At 47.1% G+C, this 27,973-nt stretch overlaps 1 protein-coding gene across 3 annotated transcripts; it reads right to left on the minus strand.

Moving 5' to 3' along the window:
* Nucleotides 1–11,123: 11,123 nt before the first annotated feature.
* NUDT19 (nudix hydrolase 19) lies at nt 11,124–27,706 on the minus strand. Of its 3 annotated transcripts, none has more exons than XM_073605797.1 (4): nt 27,570–27,706; nt 17,529–18,383; nt 15,041–15,248; nt 11,124–11,402 (listed from the first exon to the last, which is right to left on the minus strand). In XM_073605797.1, the coding sequence occupies exons 2-4, from the start codon at nt 18,252–18,254 to the stop codon at nt 11,182–11,184; spliced, it is 1,155 nt and encodes a 384-aa protein (XP_073461898.1). In that variant the 5' UTR covers nt 18,255–18,383; nt 27,570–27,706; the 3' UTR covers nt 11,124–11,181. The 3 variants fall into 3 exon arrangements, with proteins under 3 accessions (XP_073461898.1, XP_073461897.1, XP_073461899.1); XM_073605796.1 differs by having other exon boundaries at nt 17,529–18,386; nt 27,570–27,690; XM_073605798.1 differs by having other exon boundaries at nt 17,529–18,283; nt 27,570–27,665.
* Nucleotides 27,707–27,973: the final 267 nt, after the last annotated feature.

Raw genomic sequence — 27,973 nt, forward strand, 5'->3', positions numbered from 1 at the left:
AGCTCTATTTGTGGGGAAAAAAAAGGCATCAATTTTATTTTGGTGCAGCAATTGTCAGTTAAAGTAACGCAGTGCCGTATCGAAAAAAGATGGCCTGGTCATGAAGGGGGTAAATCCTTCCAGGGCTGAAGTGGAGAAAAAAGTTTGAGCAAGAAGTTTGTAAAATGGAAGAGTTAGAGAGAGGTGATGAAAAACAAGTTGAGAGGACAAAGAGGATGGCATACTGATGAGCAAGTGTCATCAGAGGGCCCGGCTGCAAGAACCAGGAGCAAACATCCAGCCCCCTTGATGACACATTGCAGTGCATGCTCTGTAGAGTACACCGAGGCCTCCTGGGAGGCATGACGTTAGAGCTGCACAATTAATCGTCAAGAATCGTTATCGCGATCTTGACTACAGTGTTTCACAATTCTTTCTATGCAACGAATTCTCTCTGCTCTTCTGACAGCCAAAGGAAGAGAAAAACTGGGCAGTCTGCCAAGAATCAAAACATTCATTATCAGTTGAACTTAAGTATAAACATTGTAACAATTTGTCAATGGAATAGACTTTGTGTGTAAGTGAAGAAAGTTTAACCACTTAAACACTAAACCTTTTTCTGACATTTGTTGGTTTCTAGTTAAAATCATTTTTTTTTTTTTGCTAGAAAATTACTTAGAACCCTCAAACATTATATATATATTTTTTAGTAGACACCCTAGAGCAGGGATATGCAATTAGCGGACCTCCAGCTGTTGCAAAACTACAAGTCCCATCATGCCTCTGGGTGTCATGCTTGTGGCTGTCAGTCTTGCTATGCCTCATGGGACTTGTAGTTCTGCAACAGCTGGAGGTCCGCTAATTGCATATCCCTGCCCTAGAGAATAAAATGGTGGTTGTTGCAATATTTTATGTCACGCTGTATTTGCGCAGCGGTCTTTCAAATGCAATTTTTTTTGGAAAAAATTACCGTATTTATCGGCATATAACACGCACTTTTTTCCCCTGAAAATCAGGGGAAAATCGTGGGTGCGTGTTATAGGCCGATCCCCGCCGATTTCTGTGTCATCAGAGCGATCGCGGCAATTACTGCGGTCGCCACCTACATACACAGCCGTGGGTAGATTCAAATATGGAGCCGAGACTGCAGGGAGCTGGGATACACATACCCGAGTGTTCTCGGCGCCGCTGTCACGCCCAGTCCCGCCCCTGGACCTGTGTTATGTCCATCATAGGGCGAGACTGGGCGTGACTGTGAGCGGCGCCGAAAAAAGCAGAGAACACTCGGGTATGTGTATCTCGGCTCCCTGCAGTCTCGGCGCCATATTTGAATCTACACCGAGTGCACAAAGCTGCACTGACATGGCTGGACTGGGGCAAACCTGCACTAACAAAGCTGCACTGGGGCAAAGCTGCACTGACACTGAAAAGGCTGCAGATGAACACTGATGAGGCTGCATTGATGGGCATTTTAATGTAAGTTTTTTTCCTTAAACTTCCCTCCTAAAAGTATTTTTACCTTAAAATTCCCTCCTAAACTTGGGGTGCGTGTTATACGCCGATAAATACGGTACTTTAATGAATTAAAAAAAAAACTAACTAGTAAAGTTAGCCCATTTTTTTTTTTTTTTTTTTTTGTATAACGTGAAAGATTTTACGTTGCGAGAATCCTGATCTTTTTATTCTAAGCAAAAAAATTGTGATTCTCACTTTGGCCAGAATCGTGCAGCTCTACATGACGTGATTACCCCAGGGAAACTGAGTACATCATTGTCACCTAGGCAACAATCATGTACAAAAAGGTGTAAAAAAAATTAATAAAAAATCTGATTGTGAGAGGTGGAGGATAGGAGTGACGTGATGGGAATTGGGGTGGAAGGGTGAAGGTTGATAATAAAAGGTGAAATAACTGCGCTAAATGTATAACATGAAACAATATGAAAAATTAGTACAAGCAGCAACTCATCTGCGAGATATTAGCACAGTCCCAGTATTGTATAACTTTACTGAGTTGCACGAATTAAATGAAAAAAAATTTAAACTATTTGTGGGGCAACACGACCCATGCGCCCTACAAATAACCCCAAAATGACGTTTTTTTGGGGGAATGTAGTCCAAGGTATTTAATAAGAGGCATAATTGGTATGTCAATGCTGAATGAGCCGTTCTAAAAGGCCCTGGCGGGGTATGGAGCCACAAGCGCTTTTGACCTCTTGCAGTGAGAGGTCCATGTGAGCTGGTAGACGAGCCTTTGGTGTTGCTGCACAGGATCACAACTCAAGGTGGTGGATGGTGGTGATACTCACCAGAGCGAAGGTTGACCCTGATGTCGCATCATCAGCGAGGGGCCAACATGCGTCATCAAGGGGGGGTCACCTGCAAGAACCAGGATTAGATGTCCTTCCCCCCCCCCCCCCCGATGACGTATTGAGGTGCATACTCTGTAGAGTACCCCCAAGGCCTCCTGGGACGCATGATGTGGGTATCCCACGAGGGAGCGGGTAACGGAAGACATCACTGTAGCCTAGGCAACAATGACATAATTAAAAAAAAAAAAGAAGCGTAGGAGTGAAGTGATGGAAAACAGGTTAGGAGGGTGAAAGTCGGCCATGGCGGCGTACTGCGGCTTTTGTGCGTCATCAGGGGCGGCTGTCCCCGGCTTCCAAAGACGTCAAAGAAGATGGCGACTAAGGATGAGCTCAGGCGTGTTCGCAGCTCCATACGCCCGCCAGGAAGCTGATACTCCGCAGCGCTAATCACTGGCAGCGCGACATTTCCCCCATCCGCGGCTGCACAGATCGGGAAACGTCTCACTACCTGTGATTACCGCTGCAGAGGATCAGCTTCCTGGCGGGCGCTGCGAACACGCCTGAACTCATCCTTAATGGCGACCCAGGACCTGGTGTTCAGCAGAAGCGCGACATATTCCTACAAAACACCGTTGGATTGGCTGGCAAGTTTTTTTGTTTTTATTTTGCATGGCGATAAATGCGGTGGAGGGGGGGTGGAGTTCCCCTTTAATTCCTCCCAGTATTATACACAGCTCAATGTACTCTGCAATGAAAATAGAGCCAGGAAGAGAAGAAAGCTGTGACTTTGGGGCCCTATCATCAACAAACATTCCCAGGGGCCACACTCACTCACTAATTCTGCCCCCTACACCTCCCATAGAAGAGCAATGGCGTCCATAGAGCACTGAATGGGGTGACTACACAGCCATTTCCACGTCCCTGACCCCATTTCCATCAGAACATTACACCAACCACAAGCCTCTTACCCGCCACGCTTCTAGAACACTCCACGCCGCTGACGTCAATTCCGCCAGCAAGTCCGCCCTCCCTCGCGGGAATCACTAAATACATTGCTAACCTAACGTGTCCCCAGAGCAGGAGACATTTTGCCGGAGTCCAAACCCTTGGGCTATAGGAGGCGTGGTCTCCGGCAAAATGGCCGCCCAGGCCGTCCCCTGCCGGACCCGAGATGGACAATGAAGCAAGAGGACGGCTCGGGCTCTAGTGTCAGTGAACTGATTAAAACGGGAGTGTAAGGGAGTGTCGGTGTGTCCCAAAATTAAAGGGGCGGCCTCTGAAATTGTTCAGACTAAAAGAAATAAAGTTTCCAAGTCAAAAGTTTTTTCATGTATTTATTTTTAGGGTCAAAAGTTTACTTTAAAGCTGCAGTAATGCGTGTTACCACAACAATACATGTTAGCGCGTCATGGTGCCATTCGTTTTGTGTAACACCTCAATTTAGTAAGGCAACACACGTGTGAATGTGTAATGTAAGGCAACACACCACCATGTGTGAATTGCACTGCCGTGTGGCGTGGCGTGCTGCGTTGCAGAAAATGGTGCGTGCCCATTTTTCAAACATTTTGGTGTGTTGTCAGCTCATTCCTTGGAAAGGACTGCCTTAATGCAATGCACATCAACCACTTGCGTACCGGCACGTAAACCCCCCTTCCTGCCCAGACCAATTTTTAGCTTTAGCTTGTCACACTTTGAATGACAATTGCGCGGTCATGCTACCCTGTACTCAAATGAAATTTTTATCAATTTTTTCACACAAATGGCAGTATTTAATCACCACTTGGGTTTTTATTTTTTGCTAAACAAACAAAAAAAGACAGAAATTTTTGAAAAAAACAAACATGTTTCATAGTTTGTTATAACATTTTGCAAACGGGTAATTTTTCTCCTTCATTGATATTCGCTGATGAGGCTGCACTGATGGGCACAGATAAGACGACACTGATAGGAACTGATAAGATGGCACTGATGGGTGGCACTGATAGATGTCACTGATGGGCACTAATATATGTGGCACTGATAGGTGGCACTGGTAGGTGGTATTAATAGGCAGCACTGGTGATGAGGCACTTTGGTGGTGACTTTTATAGGTGACACTGTGGGCACTGATGGGTGGTACTGTGGGCACTGGTGGGTGGCGCACGTAGGCACTGGTAGGTGGTACAGAAGCCTCTGCAGAGGCTCTCCACAATTGGGACCGATGTCCCTCTCAAAGCCACCAGTGATTGGCTTTTTTTTTTTTCTCCTCACGCCATGAGCGTGAGGAGAAAAAATAGCCGATTACCGGCTCTGTTTACATCACATGATCAGCTGTCATTGCCTGACAGCTGATCACGTGGTAAGGGGTCGGAATTGACCCCTTACTCCAATCTGTGATCAGCCGAGTCTCATATACTAGCTGATCACAGAGCACACAGCGCGCGCGCCCTGCAGGGTGCGCGCAGGCCGATCAAGCACGGGAGGACGTCTATAGACGCCCTCCAGGCAAATTAGGTCCGCGCTGCAGCCATCTTTTGGCTACAGCACGGACAGGAAGTGGTTAATATGTGTAAAGTACAGTCATGAACTAGAGTCCACATGAGGTAACCGTCATAGGCGGCACTCAGTGAGGCGGGCGCACTGACAGCAAAAAAAGGGGTCAGAGGGTCAAACCTTTCCTCATTCTATCAAAAGTGTAGAAGCAGGAGCGTGTCTAGGTTATTGCTGACTGAGGTGGCTATTTTTGTCACCCCCGGAAACATTCAAAAGTCAGCATGATCTCCAGCAGGCATCTCTGTTACCATGGCAACCCTATGCAGCCATCTTTGCGTTTCCTCTCTCCCCTTTGGTTGCTAGGATACTGTCACAGTGCCCTCACTGTAGCTCAGCAACTTTGCCCTGTATGCACAGGCATGCGATACTGAGCTGGTTGCTAGGACGCAGGTCGTCCGCACCTAGGGTTGCCACCTCATTCCTTAAAACCCGGACACCGTATAACGATGGCGGCTGGTCGGCTGTGGTCAATTACAGAGGTTCTGAGGCTAATTTAATGCAGATAAGGCACCAAGTGAGTTTAATTACCATATTAATCAGCCACAGAACCTGTGTAATTAACCACTAGCTAACCAGCCGCCATCGTTATACGGCGGCACGTTGGCTCTCCTGCGCTGATCGCTGTAGCTGTACGTCGGCTCGCGCAGACGCGATCTACCCTCAATTGCCATCATCATTCCTGCAACCCCCCCCCCCCCAATAAGGCTAGGTTTACACTATTGCGATCTGAAAGTCGCGCAATTGTGATGCGACCTGAAGCAATGCCTGTGTAGCCGCATCAAAGTGGGACCAAAGTAGTGCAGGGACTACTTTGAAGTCGCACAGATATGAACAATACTCATTGGAAATCATGGGTTAAGAGTTGTGATGCAACTTTGCAATCCCAAATCGCATGACAAGTCACACTAGTGGAAACCGTGCCTTACCCAACTCTTAGCACTATCTGATTTACATAATCTGCTCCCTCCCCCTGCTCTTCACACCCCATCTGCCTGCCCCAATTTCCACAACCCCTCTGCTCTCACCACTGTGTCTGAACCCCCCACTGACAACTGCACGTTTATGCTTCTCACTGCCCCCACGCTATACCTGCACAAGCCGACACCCACCACACTACACTGTACCTTTACGCTCCCACCTTTACGCTCCCACGTTAGAGTATTCCTACTCTAACCATCGTCCTCTCACCACTGTGCCTTTACACCCTACCTCCATACTTTCCAACTGTCCCGAATTTCCCGGGACACTCCCGGGATTTAGACCCTTTTCCCGATTGAATCGTTTCCTGGGAAATGTCCCGAGAAATTAGTTTTTTCCCGATTTAGAAGTAGGCTGGCTAGATGGCTACAATAGAGATTGAGCTGCGTCGCCGCCCACCCCCCGGCCCGCTCCGCCCCGCTGCCATGCTCTGTGACCTGTTATGGAAAAGGGCGGGGGATGGGCGGCGCCGCAGCTCAATCTCTATTGTAACCATGCGGCTCCGCTTGACCAACTTTGGGGCCGTATAGCCTGGATGTCACAGGGGGGGGCTGGTCTGGATGTCACAGGGGGGGGGCGGTCTGGATGTCACAGAGGGGGCAGTCTGGATGTCACAGGGGGGGGCCAGTCTGGATGTCACGGGGTGGGGCGGTCTGGATGTCACGGGGGGGTCCGGTCTGGATGTCACAGGGGGGGTCCGGTCTGGATGTCACGGGGGGGCGGTCTGGATGTCACGGGGGGGGCAGTCTGGATGTCACGGGGGGGCAGTCTGGATGTCATGGGGGGTGGCAGTCTGGATGTCACAGGGGGGCGGTCTGGATGTCACAGGGGGGCTGTATATTTTGGATGTCACAGGGGAGGGCCAGTCTGGATGTCACGGGGGGGGCCAGTCTGGATGTCACGGGGGGGCGTATAGTCTGGATGTCACAGGGGGGCCAGTCTGCATGTCACGGGGGGGCGTATAGTCTGGATGTCACAGGGGGGGGCTGTATAGTCTGGATGTCACGGGGGGGGGGCCAGTCTGGATGTCACGGGGGGGGCTGTATAGTCTGGGTGTCACAGGGGGGGCTGTATAGTCTGGATGTCACAGGGTTGGCCGTATAGTCTGGATGTCACAGGGGGGGCCGTATAGTCTGGATGTCACGGGGGGGCCGTATAGTCTGGATGTCACAGAGGGGGGGCCGTATAGTCTGGATGTCACAGGGGGGGCTGTATAGTCTGGATGTCACAGGGGGGGCCGTATAGTCTGGATGTCACAGGGGGGGCTGTATACTCTGGATGTCACAGGGGGGGCATATAGTCTGGATGTCACAGGGGGGGGGGGCTGTATAGTCTAGATGTCACGGGGGGGCGTATAGTCTGGATGTCACAGGGGGGGCCCTATAGTCTGGATGTCACAGGGGGGGCGTATAGTCTGGATGTTACAGGGGGGGCACCAGATGTAAGGAGGATTGATGGGGACACAGATGTAAGGAGGACTCTGCTGATGGGGACACAGATGTGAGGAAGCCTCCGCTGGGGACACATGATGGCATCTGGTGGCAGGCAACGTGGCAGGTGACACGCTCAGGGCTCTCACTGATTCAGCATTATGGTGAGTTGAATGATTTCATTTTATATTACAATGTAATAATAGAAATAATGCGCTTCAATCATCCTGACACCATAACAATCATGGTGCCGGGATGAATGAAGCGCTAACACCAGGTGTTTGGAGTATCTTTATCTGCTGATCGTTAAACTCTGGAATACACATTTCTATTGTGGTGTAAGATCTGGGGGTGCTGTCCCTCCATCCCTGTCACCCCCTTTTCCTCTCCATCCCTCATTCATCTCAGACTCTAATCACACCCCATTTGAGCTACGCCCATTTAAGCCACGCCCACTTTTCCACGTAAATCATGCCCATTCTTCACGCGCCGAATTTTTAATTTAAACTATGCCACGCCCACAAATGCATGCCCCGCTCCCTAATTATAATGCGACTCCGCCTACAGCCAAAAAAGTGTCCCTAAAACTATTTTTACAATGTTCGCAACTATGCACCTCATCAGTGTGCCTGTACTACCACCATCTTTACTGTAGGCCCCCCTCCACTCACCAAGCCTGTGCATGCTTACCCGCACTCTCGCTGTCTCATTTTACTCCTATGCCTGCCGGAAGCGCCCCCCTTTCTTTAAACCCAATGCCACGGAACATAAGCCTCATCCCTTCTCTCACAAACATACGCTATATTCAAAAGTATTGGTATAACTGCCTTTTACACACGTGAACCTTAATGGCATCCCAGTCTTAGTCTGTAGGGTTCAATATTGAGTTGGCCCTCCCTTTACAGCTATAACAGCTTCAACTCTTCTGGGAAGGCCGTCCACAAGGTTTAGGAGTGTGTCTATGGGAATGTTTGACCATTCTTCCAGAAGTGCATTTGTGAGGTCAGGCACTGATGTTGGATGAGAAGGCCTGGCTCGCAGTCTTCGCTCTAATTCATCCTAGGTGTTCCTCCACCCCAAACTCGCTCATCCATGTATTTATGGACCTTGCTTTGTGCACTGCTGCTCAGTCATGTTGGAACAGGAAGGGGCCATCCCCAAACTGTTTATGCTGATGCCTTAAGACCCCTTTCATATTGAGGAGCTTTACAGGTGCAATAGCACTTAAAATAGAGCCTGCAAGGCGCCTGTAAAGTGACTCTCCTGTCACTCCAATGTGAAAGCATGAGGGCTTTCACACTGGAGCGGTGCTCTGGAAGGACATCAAAAAAAGTCCCGCAAACAGCTTCTTTGAGGTGCTTTAGGAGCGGTGTATACACCGTTTTTAAAGCGCCCCTGCTCATTGAAATCAATGGGCAGCGCCGCCGCTTTTAACCCTTTTTCGGCCGCAAAGCACCTAAAACGACATTAAAGCACCGCTAAAAATAGCGGCGCTTTACTGCCAACGCCCGGACGCTGTGAGTGTGAAAGTGCCCTAAGAGTTCACTTCACTGGAACTAATAGGCCAAGCCCAACCCCTGAAAAACAACCCCACACCATAATCCCCCCTCCACCAAATGATTTAGACCAGTGCACAAAAAAAAAAAAAAAAGTTCCATAAAGACATGGATGAGCGAGTTTCGGGTGGAGGAAGTTGACTGGCCTGCACAGAGTCCTCAACCAGATATAACACCTTTGGGATGAATTAGAGCGGAGACTGCGAGCCAGGCCTTCTCATCCAACATCAGTGCCTGACCTCACAAATGCGCTTCTGGAAGAATGGTCAATCATTCCCATAGACACACTCCTAAACCTTGTGGACAGCCTTCCCAGAAGGGGAAGAAGGAGTTGAACTCTACAGACTAAGACTGGGATGCCATTAAAGTTCATGTGTCACATGGGCTTAGACGCTCTAAAAGCCAGATGGGAGACGGACTTTCCCACACTAGACTTGGAGGAGTGGGAGGAAATGTGGGAGTGTTTCTTCTTCCAGCTGGTTTCGGCCAGGGACAGACTAGTCCAATTCAAAATCATACATAGAGTGTATTTTACACCTACACAAAATATACCCATCGATACCCGATTCCTGCTGGAGGTGTGCCTCACCAGCAGCAGATTTTATTCATATTTTTTGGAAATGTTCCCTGGTTGAGACTTTTTGGACTGTGGTTGCTGCAACTATTCTGGCAGTCAATACAATCCAAATCCCATTGACGGTGGACATCTGTCTACTGGGCCTTGTAACTCCTCTGGCTCATAGCCGGGCAGTTAGAACCCTCTTAGGAATACTACTTTACTATGCCATGGAAATCCCACTCTGCTCCATCAATTAACCTCTGGAAACGTTTGATTAATTCAGCCCTTCCATTATATAAAACGACATACTTGTCTAGAGACTGTACCAAGAAATTTCATAAGGTGTGGAACATTTGGGTGGAATCCCCCTATACTAATGTTGATTCTTTTTAGTAAAGTACTTGACATTGACATTGGTGGTGGACCTCTACATCTATGTTCTATTCGGGGGAGTCACTCCTGCTGTCTAGAGCTGGGAGAGGGTGTTTTTTATCATTCCATGAATTAAGCATTGTAGAATGTCTAGGAGGAGGATCGATGGGTGGGATTCCTATTATTCCGGCCTTCACTGGCGGTAAGAGCGTACCAACTGTTTTGATAATATTAGGATGCGTTGGTTTATTTATTTATGTATTAATCCTGGGTATGCCCAATATGCTCTGTTCTGTACAATTATGTACAACATTTATAATAATAATAAAAAAAAATTTTTTAAAAGTTTATGTGTGTGTAAAGGCAGGCGTCCCAATACTTTTGATACACCAGACGGGTACATTTGCTAGTGTGTCTGTACACGTATATATACAGAGAGGTGTTTTCAGGGCTGGACTTCTGCTTTAAAAGGTAACTCCACTTTAGTGAAAAAAAATAATAATAAAATAGCAAATGAAAAAAAGAAATAGAGGGTATACAATTTCTACACAAGTCATATTGTAATTGAATGTTGTTAAAAATGTCCTTTTCTTTTCAATCTGCAGCCGCTGTAATTTCTGTAAAATGCAATATGGCAACCTGGAGGCGTTCTGTACACAGATGGTGTACAGAACGCCCCCCCCCCAGAAATGTAATATCCTGCATTTGCATTACTGGTTTTCCCAGAAGTCTGCACTAAGATACCAATCAGATTTTGGGCATCCCCTGCAACAAAAATATAATTTTTGGTGAGGGGCTTCCAAAAGGACATCCGGGCTAAAGCGATACAGACACTGCAACTTTCCTTATTAGAACTCTGCCATTGCATCAGCTGATTGATAATTATAAAGTCTCTCCCATTCACATTCATTCTGCACATAGACATACAGTAGAAAAACAAACAGCTATGTCTTCAGAATAAGAAAAATTAGGAATCTGGAACAAGGTTTGTTAAAATCCCTGCAATGTACAGAGATCACCCAGAGGGGAAGTTTTTTTTTTCTCAACAAAAGGGGAGTTACTCTTTAACACCTGGCCCATAGTAGCCCCCGCAGACCCATAATGCACCACTTTTTCCCCGCACCAGTTACACGGGCACTTGATGCGCTTTTTGTTGCAGTGCCTTTGTGACTAAGGCCAAAGAATCTGATTGGCTGCTATAAGAACCAGAACTGTTCTTCCTTCAGAAACATCTATGCATGAGCCTCTTTGTAATTCAGTCATTTTATAACTTAAAATGAAATTGATAGGAAATTGAACCTAAAACCTGAGCATAATGTACTCTACATCTTAGTCACCTTACCAACACAATGACTGTCCCTAGGCCAGGAACTGCACGTGAATTGCAATGAGATCAACACCACAGGCATCCAGTCCAGCATATTTTATTAACAAAAAATAATTACAAATGACATAAAACGTTCTATTCAAATTTTGCTCTTGGGCTCTGGATCACGCCTGAGATCTGTTAGCAGTGGATTGACGTGTTTATATTTTGGCTGCAGGTTTATAAAGAGCATTGGAACGCCATCAATCTGAAAGAATCGATGAAGACGGCCCCCTTCCTGGACAAGAGCCCCGATGGTTTTATTTGAGGAATACATTTTAGGTTCTGTGAGGTCTGGATCCTCGGGGTACAGGTCATCCCCTGCCCAGCAAAAAGAGAAAAACAAGGACAATAAACTTCCATTATTAATAAACCCCAGGCAAGTATAACAGACACAAATGTATGTAGCTCTATGTTCATTAACACATCATTAACAACTTAAAGCGGAGTTCCACCCACATTTTTTACTCCTCACCATGCAGCACTAATGTGCATCCTTAATGAATTGGCAATTTGTTTTTGTTTTTTACCTGATTATTATTTATTATTTCAGGTACTTATATAGCGGCGTCAATTTACGCAGTGCTTTACATATACATTATACATTCACATCAGTCCCTACCCTCAAGGAGCTTACAATCTAAGGTCCCTAACTCACATTCATATATTAGGGCCAATTTAGACAGAAGCCAATTAAAGTACCAGAATGTCTTTGGAATGTGAGTGGAAACCGGAGTACCCAGGCGGAAACCCACGCAAGCACAGGGAGAACATGCAAACTCCAAGGCAGGTAGTGTCATGGTTGGGATTCGAACCAGCGACCCTTTTTACTGCTTAGGCAAGAGTGATACCCACTACACCACTGTGAGTTAAGCCTATATCTCATTTCACATCCTCCTTTAGCAGCCGCAGATGTCATTTCTGGTTTTGCATTGGCTCCTGGGAGATCTTGGTCAACTTGGCATTACACTGCTCCTGTAATATTTAACATTGGCGTCTATGAAAAATCTTGGTCAGCTTGGTCAGCTGGGGATGAAATGGTTAAGAAAACTAAGAAAACCTTTTTTTTTTCAATACAATTTTCGGTCTTTTTCCATTTTTTTATCAAAAAATAAAAACCCCAGTGGTGAATAAATACCACCAAAAGAAAGCTCTATCTGTCTCAAAAAAATGATACAAATGTCATTTGGGTACAGTGTTGCATGACCGCGCAATTGTCATTCAAAGTGTGACAGCGCTGAAAGCTCAAAATTGGCCTGTGCAGGAAGGGGGTGAAAGTGCCCAGTATTGAAGCGGCCTGAATTTGACTTAGCTTCAACCTCTTGCAAAGTCCTCACAGCCTGGAGACATTTATGATGTTTTCCTAATGCCAACATGGCAGCATACATATGATATAACTCCGCCCCTTTATCCACCCACGGGACCTGTTTAGCTCTATAAAAGTCTGACTGAGAGCCACCTCCCCCAGTCTCCTTTTTGTCCTCAAAGATCAACACCTACAGACCGTTACACTCAGGATAAGCTCTTACCTGCCAACTACGTCGGAGTCCGTTTGGGTTCAGCCTCTCCCAAATACAGTCCCACTTCTTAGGCTGCTAAATGCACCAACAAGGTGAGGAGCCCCTGCTGGTTGTCTTTTGGGGTTAAGGTATTCTCTAATCAGAGACGGCAATCCTCTTGTGGTATGCCTGCTGTGGAGTCAGAATGGTCTTTCTTTCTGTCTATGAAGTTTTTAACAGGTTTGACTTTCTGTGTTATGAATGCTATTGTCTTTTTAAAAATGTCCCTTGTCTCTCTCTCTGCTCCAGTTCATTTTTTGGTGTCCAGGGCTAGTAGTGGGCCCCCAGCTCCCTCCTGACAGCTCCCCATGGTGTGTACTCGGTTCTCCTCTCTTCTCGGACTTCTCACATCAAGCTCAATTAGTCCCGCTCTTCCGCACATGTGCGGTGGTCTCCGGCGGCCATGTTTTTGGGCAGTGAGGCACTGGGGCATGCGTGATGTGCCGCGAGGACGCGGCGACCATCTTGGAAGGGGGAAAAGAGCTTCCTTTGGATGGCGTGGACCTCCTGGTTAGGAGGATGAGCGGGGGGGGGGGGGGGGCAGGGACACTCATAAGGCGTCCTATTTAAAGGGCATGGATACAAAAAAAAATGGATGCCTTTTGATTTTGGCATCTGGAAAAGCGGATGCAGCGGATCAGGTGGTCTGATTTGCCGGACCCAGTATTACAGCCAACCTTCCAGGCAGAGGGAGAATATACCACCTCCTCCTCGGCAAAGGAGCCTAAAGGTTCAGGCTTTGAATTTGCACTGGTGCAGCCATTCATTAGGGCAGTAAAAGCTGCACTAGAATGGGAATACCTGGAACCTCCTCCAAAAAAAGGAGAAAACTTATTATCCCCACCTAAAGAAACAGGTAGCTACCTTTCCTCGTATGACAGAAATAAGAGGCCTGTTTTAAGAGGAATGGGAGAAAGGAGAGAGAAAATCGTTTTCAACAAACAGGTTGCAGAAATTGAAGAGAATGCAGCGTCTTTATCTAACCCACCGACGGTGGATGCGGCAGTTACTAGACTGGCCAAGAATGTGACACTTGTAATGCAAGACTCCTCCTCCTTTCGTGACATCTTGGATAGACCCATCAACTCACACTTAAGAAAGCCCTACCTCGTGGCAGGTGGTGCCTGTAAGCCGGCTGTAGCTTTAACATCAGTAGCAAGCAATATGCGAGTGTGGGCGCAGAACCTGGAGTATGCAATCAATAACCAGCTGCCAAAAGAAAAAAATCATCAAGGCTCTTGATGAGATAAAGCTCTTGGTGGACTTTGTGGGAAAAGTAGCTATAGACATCATTCGATGGTCTTCCAGAGCCATGCTTAGCTCAATCACAGCCAAAAGAGCTCTGAGGCTAAAACCCTGGGCGGCCGACCCATACTCAATGCAGAACTGCTGCAAGCTGCCTTTTGATGGGAAGGCACTGTTCGGCCCAAAGCTGGAAACTGCCATCTCCAGGGTTACAGGAGGAAAATCTGGGCTTTTACCCCAAGATTGGAAGTCCAGACGCCAGAGGGGGCGACCAACCAGAGGGGCATCAAACAGGTACTGGGATTTCGGAAGTTTTCATCCGTCCAAGGATTCCAGAAGAGGTTGCAGGGGTACGCAGTCAACCTTTCTTAGATCACAGAAAGCTAAGGCCCCTGCGGCTCCCTCAGGTACCCAGAAGCCCTTTTGATGCCACGCCCTCCCAGGGGGAGGCAGTTGGAGCCAGGCTGCTCAAATTTGCCCAGGTCTGGCAAGACCACTGCCAAGATCAGTGGTTGCAGTCCACAGTGGCACAAGGCCATTATTGGTGGTTCAAACGGCAGCCTCCAGAATACTCCTTCACCCCCACCAAGGCAACCCAGTCGCCCCCCGAAGTTAGCTGCTCTTCAGGAGTACATCAACATCTTGTTGCTTCAAGGGGCAATCATATCAGTTCCGGCCTGTCAAAGGTTTGCAGGCTTTTACTCGCCACTCTTCCTGGTCCAGAAAAAAAACAGGGGGCTTCAGACCAGTGATCGTCCTCAAGAAGCTGAACCAATTTATCCAGGTAGAGCGATTCAAGATGGAGTCTCTCCATACCATAATCCAGATAATTCAACCAAAAGACTGGATGATTTCGGTGGACTAAAATTCAGCAGCTGGTTTAAGCTCCCTATAGCCTCACTGGTAGCCTAAACCAGCTGCTGAATGTTACGCAAGTTCTTTTTATTATTCAGATTTAAAAAACAGTTTGATTCCATGCCAGCTGATTCCCTACTTTCTTAAGCCCTGATGAAGGGGGCTATGTGCGGCATCCTGAAACAGGTTAGCAGTTGTTGAATAATACCACATTTTGGACTCAATATAGTGCATCGATCTTTAGATTCAAATATCATTCCTATGATGTGTGGAGGAGAAAGGAAGAAGAGAAATTTTTACCTGGCAGTGTATGTACCATACCATCCTCAGCGTGCACTAAAACCGACATCCACCTTTCACATCCTTCCAGGGCACGATTGTAACTGAATCTGTGGAGCTCATGAATGCTGGTGAAATGACATAATCTGCTTAGATCATAGAACTGTGGAGGAGGAATCCATGTTGTCTGAGTCCTGTACTCATCTATGGCTTCCTCAGGGGTCCACCACTAAAACAGATAGCAGAATAAAGTCGCAGTTCACAAAGAGACAACAATCCTAGTTGGCTATACAGTACACATTACAAGGATTTTTACAACTAGTCCTTTCCTCCCCAGCCTGACTGTCCCTGGCCTGTCTCTTTTATTAATTTTATTTCAGTTTTTTCAATCATGAAGACAGACATCCCAACCTGCAAAAACTCATTTCAGGGAGGTGGGCGTGGCTTAAACTGTTCTACATATTGCGCATGGCTTAAATGGGGTGGGGTTTTATAGCCACTTCCCGACCGACGCACGCCGATGTACGTCGGCAGAATGGCACGGCTGGGCAAATGGACTTACAGGTACGTCCATTTGAATACCCAGCTGTGCCATTGCGTGCGCGCCGGCCGGGAGCTCCGTGATACCCGCGATCGCCTCACGGAGAGGACGAACAGGGAGATGCTGATGTAAACATCCCCGTTCTGCCTAGTGACAAGTGTCACTGATCACAGCTCCCTGTCATCGGGAACAGTGATCAGCGTAGTGACACACACAGCCAATCCCCTTTACAGTTAGAATCACTCCCCTAGGACATACTTAACCCCTCCCCGCCCCCTAGTTGTTAACCCCTTCACTGCCAGTGTCATTTACACAGTAATCAGTGCATTTTTAATCGCACTGATCGCTGTATAAATGACAATGGTTCCAAAAATGTGTCAAAAATGTCCGACATGTCCGCCATAACGTCGCAGTCACAATAAAAATCTCTGATCGCCGCCATTACTAGTAAAAAAAAAAAATTATTAATAAAAATGCCATAAAACTATCCCCTATTTTGTAAACGCTATAACTTTTGCGCAAACCAATCAATAAACACTTATTGCGATTTTTTTTACCAAAAATATGTAGAAGAATACGTATCGGCCTAAACTGAGGGAAAAAAATGTTTTTTTATATATTTTTGGGTGATATTTATTATAGCAAAATGTAAAAAATAATGCATTTTTTTCAAAATTGTCGCTCTTATTTTGTTTATAGCGCAAAAAATAAAAATCGCAGAAGTGATCAAATACCACCAAAAGAAAGCTCTATTTGTGGGAAAAAAAGGACGTCAATTTTGTTTTAGAGCCACGTCGCACGACCGCGCAATTGTCAGTTAAAGCGGCGCAGTGCCGAATCGCAAAAAGTGCTCTGGTCAGGAAGGGGGTAAAATCTTCCGGGGCTGAAGCGGTTAAAGTCTGAGATGACTTACATAGTGCAGAATGTAGTAATGTTAAATAGGGAATGTATAGTGCGGAGTGTATGTAGGTGGGTATAATGTGCATGTGAGGAGTGAGGAGTGAGGAGTGTACAGCGGTGAGTAGTATGTGCAGGATGGTGTCAGTAGGGCGGTGGAAGGTGTCAGTAGTTCTTTATTTATTTTTTTTACAATTTATTTTTTTATTTTTTGTTTTTCACGATTGAAAAAAAAAGATCAATATGTAAAAATAAAGCACTGTGAAAAAAAAAATATTTAAAAACATAATTTAAAGAAAATAATAAACAACAAAATTGTAAAAAATAATAGAGAAAAAAATAAAAACAAAAAACTACTGACACACTGCTCTACTGACACTGCCCACTCAGTGTCAGTAGAGCAGTGTGTCAGTAGTTTTTTGTTTTTATTATATTCTCTATTATTTTTTTACAATTTTGTTTATTATTTTCTTTAAATAATTTTTTTAAATATTTTTTTCACAGTGCTTCTGGGGAAGGGGTGGTGAGTATGTGGCGGTGATGGTGTCAGTAGGGCAGTGGATGGTGTCAGTAGTTTTTATTTTTACATATTTTTTTTTACAATTTTTTTTTTTAAATGCTTTTTGGGGGGAGGGGGTTGGGGCAGTGGACAGTGTTGGTAGGGAAGGGGGGTGGTGTCAGTAGTTTCGGAAGAGCTGCCCATTCATTCCAATGGGCAGGAGCAGTGCAGGAGCTCTGTATACCGCGCTGCTACACCGCTCCAAAGATGCTGCTAGCAGGACAATTTTTTTCCGACCCGCAAGAGCACCGCACCGCCCCAGTGTGAAAGCACTCGGGCTTTCATACTGGGGAGGCAGCTTTTAGGTGCTTTACAAGCGCTATTTTTAGCGCTAAAACATCTGAAAACTGCCTCAGCGTGAAAGTAGCCTAAGTTCCTCGAGGGCGGGGACTGATGTGAATGTACAGGAGGAGAAACACTGCATAAATTGTAAACACAATATAAATACCTGTAATACATAAATAAACAGTTCTGGACAGGTCCACTTTAACCCATAACACTCTGGAACTCACGTTAAAGGAAGCAATTTCCTTTTGATCATCTGTGGTGACCGGCTTCTTCTGCAAACAGGCAATGTAGAAGGCGGTGTCGAAGCGTCTGGACCGAGTACTCGTGGAAAACACAGGTGTCAGCCAGTTTCCCCACTCGTGCAACGCCCAGATATTCGGAACACAACGCAGTTCCTTGCACATCTCAATAAACTGCAGCGGATTGTTCTGGACCTCCTCCCTCCACTTAGCCATTTCCTCGCCATCTTGTCCATAAGCCTCCGTGAGGTCTTGGTTAGCGTCAACTTCGGCACTGTCGGGAACCACCAGAAGTATCCCAGATTCCTCAAACGTCTCTCTGATGGCACAGATCCTGAAGGCGACCTCCCCCGGGATCGCCGACCCGAATTTCATCCTGTCCGTAACAAACATAGGAGACCTGGTGCTGGAGGGCTGCCTGACCACGCCCAGGCCGAAGTTTGGTTTGTTGGCGTGTCTCTGGAAGACTTGGATCCAGTCGTTGGAGAAATCGGAGACATCGACCACCCCGCCAGGGAACACAAAGGCATTGGGCATGAAGCCACTCTTCTGGCTGCGCTTCAGTAATAACACCTCGTAATCAAACATACTTCTTCTACGGTTGTTCCATGACATCTGAGGCGCCATTTTGGGAATGACATTTCCATGTTGCCTACCGGCAGCTAAGATCAGGGTGGCAGCTTCCCTCCAGTGTTGTAGCGTGTTGTTCATTTTCAAATCTTGAATTTTTTTTTTTTCTTCTAAAAAAAGTAAAAAATATTAATGGATCCAATTCAGCAGAGGAAGGGTCTCGTCACCATGTTGCTTATTCAGCAGATCCAGCTATGATATAAAAGAATACTGCTAAAAAACAAGACAAAAATAAATATAAAAAAAATTGTATAAAAATATAATTTGATATTATTTTACAAGATAAGTGTTTGTAAATTACAAGCATTGAGCAGAAAAACAGTATAAAATTTGTAGCAATGACTAGAAATATAATTCAAAGTAGCCCTAGCATATGATATATGTTTTCTTGCATGCTGAGTAATGTGTCAGTGTAACATTTCCAGGTATTTATTACCTCTCACAGAGACCACAGTACTCCCCCTGGTAATGTCTTCATCTGCTTTCCTCTCCAGAAAGATGGCGCCATCTTTGATCAGGCATCATTCAGGGTTACCATCTACTTCCTGGACGGAGATGCCGGCTCAGAGATGACACATAAATCCTGACACCTTTACAGTTCTTTCTTGTGTTTATAAATGTCTGGCACAGATCAGCCCCTGCTGCAGCTTCTCACCTTGTGACTTACGACAAACAATATTGCATTCTGATCTCTAGGGGAGGGGAGACGGGGGAAATGCTTCCTCCTGCCTGCAGCAGACAGATGACACCATCTCAGGTGGAGCTTTTCTGAAACAAATTATACTGTTGTTTTATAATGTGACATGTCAGGAGCAGTGGCTCATTAGGGGCGCGCCCCCCCCTAATCCATGCACATAGCTCCAAACTGTCCCTGATTTCGAGGGACTGTCCCTGATTTGGAGCAATGTCCCTCTTTCCTCCTCATCTGTCCCTCATTTTGGTCTGATCTATATAGTTGTATATAAAATGCACTTTTTATCTTTCAAAAAGTGTTTCCTAGTGCTAAACCTTTCATCCAATTTCTAAATTGCTGAATTTGTAAATTTTAAAAGCCAAATTTAAAGAAATAGTAGTGATAAAAAAAGCCTGTATGGATTTAATTAACCTTTTTTTTGTGGTTAATTCTTCTTTAAGGAGGTGTGACAGGGGGCGTGTCCTATGCCTACATACACTTTCTAGTAGGTGTCCTTCATTCCCATCTCAAAATGTTGGGAGGTATGCATGCACCTAGCCCCTAAGCTTCATGCAGGAAGCCAGACACATGGATTTCAATGTTTTTTTTTTTTTTTTAAGCACATGATTGGAGCCCGAGGCCCTAATTGGCTTCATAAAAGTGTGGGCTCAGGGCGCAGAAACCCACCAGTTGTGTGACATTGGTGAATTAATATTTAATAATAATGTCTTCCTGCTTCTCCTCCCGGCCAATCAGGAAGTGAGTCCTGAGACCTGTTTCCTGTTCGGCCAGGAGGAGAAGCAACGGCCCCGTCAGCAACAGCCTCTTCCTGGAGCCCTACCCCAGATTCAGCTCACCATCAGTCTCCTCCCCGCACCTGTACCGCAACATAAGGTAAGGTCATTGATCGCGCACCGGGGGGGTGCAAGTCTATCGCCGCATTCCTGAAGGATCGTGCGTTGGGGGGGTGTAGTGTGAGTGCCGCCCCCCCACCACACACACACACAAAATTGAGCGCCAGCCGCCACTGGTCAGGAGTTTTTTCATGAAGACTTTGTCAGGGCTGGCTCAGCCCTTCCTTCTCTGAGCTGGCCGCTCAGCTGTCGGCTAATTGCCAGCTCTCATCTCTCTCCACAGTTAACCAGCTGTTGTGGATCTGCTCATTAGTCCCGCCTACTTAAAGATCTGCAGCTCACTTCATTCCTGCCTTCGCCTTGGTCACATCACAAGAAACCATCTCCTGCGTTCCTGTTTAAAGACTGGCTTTGCTGACATCCCTTCTGGCTCCTTATCCTGCTTGCTGTTCCTCTACTTGGATCCCTGACTTCTGGCCTGGCTGATTACCCGATCTGGTTCCTGAACTCTGGCTATGCTTTGACTACGCTTACTCTATTTACCTTTTTATTTTTATTAATAAACAAGTGTGATTTTACTGTACTTCTGTCTCAGTCTGGTTCATGGTTTCTGACAGACTTGGACTCAAAAACAAGGATTATTATTTATGTTTTTAAATGGTGCTTATTTATCAAAGGGTTTGATAGAAGAGATTATTTTTTTCCCTTAGTTGCCCATCTTCACTGCCCCCACACAGGTAAAAGGTCTACTTTATCCCCTTGCCGCCAAGTCATGTATCTGGTACATCACTGGTCTTCAAGTGGTTGAATGGTTAGCTCCCTTGTAATAGCAATCAAAGCGGCTAACTAGCTGCTCGATTGCTATTACAAGCAACAGGAGAGGATGTACCGAGCCCGAGCAAGCTTCCGTCGCTTGATTGGACTATCCTGTCCCACTGGGAGACCCGAACTACCAGCTGGCACGTCAGCCGGCTAGTCAGACACCCAAACAAAGCTGGGAACGGCTTTGATTGGGTCTCCACTATGGTAACCCAGAAGCGATGACATGACATCAATGACGCAAACAGAGATCATCCCATGCATGTGAGGTATCACCGCGAACATCAGATCATGGGCAGTTATTCTAGCACCAGACCTCCTGTGTAAATCTAAAGTGGTAACCTGTAAAGGCTTTTAAAGCGTCGCCTATAGATAGTAAAATTTACGTGGTTTTTCACCGTTGCATGGGCGTGCGCAATTTTAAAGCGTGACATGTTTGGTATCTTTTTACTCGGTGTAACATCATCTATTATATTTTACAAAACAATTGGGTTATGTATTGTGTGTTTTTGCATTAAAATTCAAAAAAAGTGTATTTTTTTCCCATAAATTGCATTTGAAATACCACTGCGCAAATACATGACATAAAAAAACTGCAAAATCCACCAATTTATTCTCTAGGGCCTCTGCTTTAAAAGAAAAATACATACTGTTTGGGGTTCTAAGTAATTTTATATCAAAAAGGTGCCAGAAAAGGCCTGGTCTTCAAGTGGTTATACCATTTTAGCTACTGTAAGAGCCCTTTGTCCAGAAAACACCAAATTCTGAGAGTCTGGTATTAGAGATTCCTTACCTGTATGCTGTATATGTGTCTATGAAGTCAGCGTACGCACAATGCCCCAGGTCCACAGTCCAAGGTTCAGCACTGGATAATCTCTATGATAATGTAGGTAGCTGTTAATATTCTCATGTTTGCAGAGACGGCCTCGGGTCATTTCATTTCTCGAATGATTTTTTTGTCCTCTTACAAATAATGTGATTGTAGAGGTCAGTGGCAGCCGTTCATTAGGGGCGCAGGGGCACCGCCCCCCTAATCCATGTGCCCGGCCCCTAATCTACATGCAGGGCGACGGACGCATGGATTCCAATGGGGTTTTTTTTTTTTTTTTAAACACACGATTAGAGCCAGAGGCTCTAATTGGCTTCAAAAAAGTGTGGGCTCCGGACGCAGAGCACTGCACCCTGAGCCCACCCTGTTGTGTGACATCAGCAAATTAATATTTGCTAATGTCTACCTGTTTCTTCTCCCGGCCAATCAGGAAGCAGGTCCTGAGACCTCACTGGCCAGGAGTTCTAAGACCCCATTGGCCGGGAGGAGAAGCGACGACCAGGACACAGAGGAAACTGAGGGGGGAAGCCGTCGCCGCAGCCATGACCTGCATGGGGTAAGTGCAGGGCTGAAGGGGGGCCAGAGGGCGAGCGAGCCAGGGACCGGGGAGCGGGGGATGTGGCTATGGTGTGCGATGTCGGGCTCGAGTGACGGGGGGGGGTTAGTGTGGGGTGGTGGGCTGAAGCAACGGGGGGATATCTGTGGTCAGGTCTGTCTGCCGCCCCCCCCCCAGACTGGAGCACTAGCCGCCACTGGTAAAGGTTTTTTTTAAAATAACAAACATGTTATACTTACTCTCTCCCTCTCTCCTCACTGGATTCAGTAAGAGCAGCGGGAGCCATTGTCAATCAAATCCAGTGAAGAGGAAGCAGAGGGCGGGGATAAGCCACACTGTGTGCGTCAATAGACACACACATTGCAGCTTGGGATCAAGCCCACACGAGTGCCCTCATAGTAAGCAGCTTGCTATGGGGGCAGGAGGAAGGCAGGAGGAGCCAGGAGCACTGGTGGGGCATCCCAGAAGAGGAGGATCGGGGCTGCTCTGTGTAAAACCATTAGGCTACTTTTACACTGGAGGCGCTTGGCATGCACTATAGCGCTAAAAATAGCGCCTACAAAGCGCCCTGAAAGAGCCGCTCAATTCACTCCAATGTGAAAGCCCAGAGGGCTTTCACAATGGAGCGGTGCGCTTGCAGGACGGTCCAAAAAGTCCTGCAAGCCGCATCTTTGCAGCGCTATAGGAGCGGTGTATTCACCGCTCCTAAAGCGCCCCTTCCCATTGACAACAATGGAGCAGCGCCGCAAACCCGCCGCCAAAGCGCCACTCCAGCGGCGCTTTGCGGGCGATTTTAACCCTTTTTCGGCCGCTGGTGGGGGTTAAAACCTCCCCGCTAGTGGCCGAATAGCGCCGCTAAAACGACGGTAAAACGCCCCAGTCTGAAAGTAGCCATACACAGAGCTGGAAGTAGTGTCTGCAGGAGCCTGTGAATTGCACTCATCATGGTTGCAATGATGGGGCTCCCGCATTCCTGAGAAATAGTTAAAAAGAACACCAAGAGCATGAAGTTCCTACTATAAGGTCTCACGCACACTGAGCAGAAGAGAAAAAAAAAAAGATGCTTTTCCAGGCCTGTGGTGTTTATTTTTTTCAGCTTGTAAATACACCTGTATGTTAGCTTAGTCTGCTGACTTCCATCATCCAATCATGTGCAAGCAAAAATGTAGTTTTTATTTATTTCTTGGATGTGATTGGGTGTATTTTGCAAAGTGAAGCTTCGCCTCATTTAGTAAACTCTGGAGTAACTGCACTTGCAGAGTACACAGTCTATTTGCCTTTAGTATTTCCACCCGTATGTGTCCATGCACACGTAGGCTTTTACAGGTGTTTTAGAAGAGAAGCGTTTACAATAGGGATGCACCGAATGGGTTTTTTGGTGCCGAAACTGATACCAAAAATAAATCTTCCTTGATCCCAAAAACCAAAACCGATACCGAAAGTGACTGTTTTTAAAAATATTTTTATACAGGATATGGTCAGAGACTGGGGACATGGTAGAGGAGATGGTCAGAGACTGCGGACATGGTAGAGGAGATGGTCAGAGACTGCGGACATGGTAGAGGAGATGGTCAGAGACTGCAGACATAGTACAGGAGATGATCAGAGACTGCAGACATAGTACAGGAGATGATCAGAGACTGCAGATATAGTACAGGAGATGGTCAGAGACTGCGGACATAATACAAGAGATCAATGCAGCCTCATCAGTGCCCATCATGCAGCCCGCGTTTGCCCCTCAGATGCAGCCTACATGTGCCCATAAAATGCAGCCTGCCTGTGCCTATGAGATACAGCCTCACCTGTGCCCGTCATGCAGCCTGCCAGTGCCCGTCATGCAGCCTGCCAGTGCCCGTCATGTAGCCTGCCAGTGCCCGTCATGTAGCCTGCCAGTGCCCGTCATGTAACCTGCCAGTGCCTGTCATGCAGCCTGCCAGTGCCTGTCATGTAGCCTGCCAGTACCCCTCATGTGGCTTGCCAGTGCCCATCATGTAACCTGCCAGTGCCCGTCATGCAGCCTGCCAGTGCCCGTCATGTAACCTGCCAGTGCCCGTCATGCAGCCTGCCAGTGCCCATCATGTAACCTGCCAGTGCCCGTCATGTAGCCTGCCAGTGCCCGTAATGTAACCTGCCAGTGCCCGTCTTGCAGCCTGCCAGTGCCCATTATGTAACCTTCCAGTGCCCGTCATGCAGCCTGCCAGTGCCCGTCATGTAACCTGCCAGTGCCCGTCATGTAGCCTGCCAGTGCCCGTCATGCAGCTTGCCAGTTCCCGAATCAGAGCGGCGATCTCCGTGTGTCACGGAGCTGCATTTGAATTGCCCGGGTCGCAGTAACGATGTCCCGCCTCCTGTAATCACGTCACACTGATTCAATGTCCCACCATTGGGTCAGTGTGCCGTCTGTCACAGGAGGCGGGACATTGTTACTGCGGTCTGTGTAGTTAAGCCCTGTGACACAATGGAGATCGCAGCAAGGAGGGAGGGAGGAGAGGGAGGGAGGAGAAGAGAGGAGAGGACTGCGCCGTGCCAGAAGGACACCCCCGTAATGGGCAGCACTAGGGACGGGGCCCCGCCCCCATTTTCGGCGCGGTTATCGGCGAGATTTCCTTTTCGGCAAAATGCTGAAAAGGCCGTTTTCGCCCGATCACTAGTTTACAAGATTGAAAAACAAAAAAACAACAAAAATAAATACCAGTTACATAGTTACATCGTAGTACCAGTACATTCAGGAGAGGAGCGTTTGTGCAGAAAAAATGTGTGAACACGCATAAAAGCGCATAAGTGCATGCTAAAACTAGAAAACCTAATATTCTGGCCAATAGAAAACATTGAAGTGGTTGTAAAGGCGGAGGGGGGGGGTTATATCTTTATGCATGCTATGCATTAAGATTATAAACCTTCTGTGTGTAGCAGCCCCCCCTAATACTTACCTGAGCCCCATCTCTATTCAGTAATGTGCACGAGTGTCTTGGCTGTCCAAGTCAGTTAGCCAATCAGGAGAGAGGGGGCAGGGCAGAACCACAGCTCAGTGTCTGAATGGACACAGGGAGCTGTGGCTCGGCTCGGGTGCCCCCAATAGCAAGCTGCTTGCTCTGAGGGAATTTAACAGGAGGGAGGGGCCAGGAGCATCGAAGAGGGACCCAAGAAGAGGAGGACTGGGGCTGCTCTGTGCAAAACCAGTGCACAAGTATAACATGTTTAATATTTTTAAAGAAAAAAAAAACCGAGAGATTAGTATCACTTTAACCACTTCAGCTTCGGAAGGTTTTACCCCCTTTAAGACCGGGACATTTTTTGCTATTGAGCTATTTTAACTGGTAATTGCACGCTCATGCAACGCTGTACCCAAATATATATTTTTTTCACACAAATAGAGCTTTCTTTTGGCGGTATTTGATCACCACTGGTTGTCAGGGTGCTGTTCGGAACAAACATGAGCTGTAAAGGCGACAGAAGAATAAAAATGTGCATGTGCTGAAGAAAATCCTGGCATAGTTCAGTGGCATAGCCAGTACATTACATGGTCTTGCTCGTTTGCACAGAAACGAACATGCTCGTGAGTGAGAAAGTTCACACTGCCGCACGTTCACGCACATCTGCTGCCAGAACTGGAGCCAAACGCCCTTTATAAGGCCAATGGCTGCTCTTAAGAGTTTGCTGCCAGATCTTCAGCTACCGTTACTCCTTGTTCTTCTGTTTTCTGTATTCTTTGGATTACCTGTTATCAGTCCAGTTTGCCTCTGGACTTACCTGCTGCCTGATCCCTGGTTTTGACCCTGGCTTGCTCTAAGGACTCTGCTATTCTTGCGCTACCGTGCATTACCCTGGTATGCTCTACTGGATCCCTGTGAATGACCCCGACATCTGCCTACTCTCTGGCTTGCCTTCCTGTGTATGACGTCGGCTCCCATGCTGACTACGCCTCTTCAGTCAGGTCCTGCCAGCCTGATCCTGCATCTTCATTGGGTGCCACCTTGCATGTGGTTGCTGCCCTGGTTCCGCTACATCTCCAGGCCGAAAATTTAAATTAAAAAAAACAACTAGTTTGTTATAAAATTTTGCAAACAGGTAATTTTTCTCCTTCACTGATGTGCGCTGATGAGGCGACACTGATGGGCATTGATAGGCGGTACCGATGGGCACTGGTAGGCTGCTCTGATAGGTGACACTGATGAGGAGGCACTGATGGGCACTGGTTGGAAGCATTGATGAGGAGGCACTGATGGGCACTAATAGGCGGTACTGGTAGGCGTCTCTGATTGGAGGCACTGATTGGCAGCACTGATGAGGAGGCACCGATGGGCACTGGTAGGCGGATCTGATAGGTGACACTGATGAGGAGGCACTGATTGACAGCACTGATGAGGCTGCACTGCTGGGCACTGATAGGCAGTACTGATGGGCCCTGTTAGGCGGCTCTGATAGGTGACACTAATTTGGAGGCACTAAGAGGCACTGATTGGCAGCACTGGTGGTCACTAATAGGCACCACTGGTGGGCACTGGTAGGTGGCTCTGATAGGTGACACTGATGAGGAGACACTGATCGGCACTGATAGGCGATACTGATGGGCACTGGTAGGTGGTTCTGATAGATAACACTGATAGAGACACTGATAGGTGGTACTGATGGGCACTGGTAAACATCTCTGATAGGTGACACTGATGGGGAGGCACTGATGGGCACTGATAGGCGGTACTGATGGGCACTGGTAGGCGGCTCTGATAGGTGACACTGATTGGCAGCACTGATGAGGAGGCACAGATAAAGCTGCACTGATAGGCGGTACTGATGGGCACTGATAGGCTGCTCTGATAGGTGACACTGATGGGAACTAATAGGCTGCACTGATGAGGAGGCACTGATAGGCGGTACTGATGGACACTGGTAGGCGGCTCTGATAGGTGACACTGATGAGGAGGCACTGGTGGACACTGGTAGGCGGCTCTGATAGGTGACACTGATGAGGAGGCACTGATTGGCAGCACCGATGAGGAGGCACTTATGAGGCTGCACTGATGGGTACTGATGGGCACTGATAGTCGGCTCTTATAGGTGACACTGATGAGGAGGCACTGATTGGGACCACTGGTGGGAACTGTTATAATCAGTGCCCCGATAATCAGTGTACATGTTCCTGTTACACAAGCCGGTTAGCGGCTCTCCTCATGCTGTCAGCGCGAGGAAAGGAATGCAGATAACTTACTTTGGATGATTGGAGCCGCTGATTGGCTCATTACCTCCATCTGTGATCAGCAGTGTCCAGAGGACCGCAGCTGGCGCGTGGCGGGCGTGATCGCGGGAGGACGTTATATTACACCCTCCCAGAACTGGCCGGCCGCGCTGTCGCTGTCATTCGACGGTCAGCAAGTGGTTAAGCACCTTTTCTCCTGTCAAAATTAAAATAGTGATTTGAGTCTCTGAGCAAACACTCGGTGTGCATGTGGCCTGAGCACCTCATATCAAATAAATGGCTTTAATGTCACTTTAAGACAAATATTTGGTTTGTTATGTAAGCCCAGCCATGATTGGTTCTCTTTATTCTGATGTGGTAACACACACTGCTCTGCACAGCTCTTCTAATGTCACACACTCTGCACATCCTACATTCCACCTTCTACACACTCTAAGGAAAGTCACTGCTGTGACATTATAGCAGCCTTACCCCAGCCTGTGTCCTTCCTGGTTCAGGGGGAAGCCATTACTATAGTCAGCCCAAAGACTGCAACTCCCAGAATGCCGCGCGAGAGAGAGCCCAGCCCAGCTGCAGAGATCCCATACTAGTTACAGTAACACCTGTCTCCATAGCAACAGGAGGAACACAACTGATACATTACATCCGCTGCAGAGAAAGAGAGTGGGCAACAGCGCCACCGTGTGGCTGAGTAATGTAATGTAATAGGTTATTTCTTACCCACTTTGAAGGCTAGGCATTTTTTATGTGCATATGTGAAAATCTGTTTTTTTTTGGGGGGGGTTTTGCTATAAAATTTGTTAGAACCCCCAAACATTATTTATTTATTTTTTTAAAGCAGACGACCTAGAGAATAAATTGGTGGGTTTTTCAAT

The sequence above is a fragment of the Aquarana catesbeiana genome, linkage group LG11 (genome assembly GCF_042186555.1).
Source record: "Aquarana catesbeiana isolate 2022-GZ linkage group LG11, ASM4218655v1, whole genome shotgun sequence".
NCBI lineage: Eukaryota > Metazoa > Chordata > Amphibia > Anura > Ranidae > Aquarana > Aquarana catesbeiana.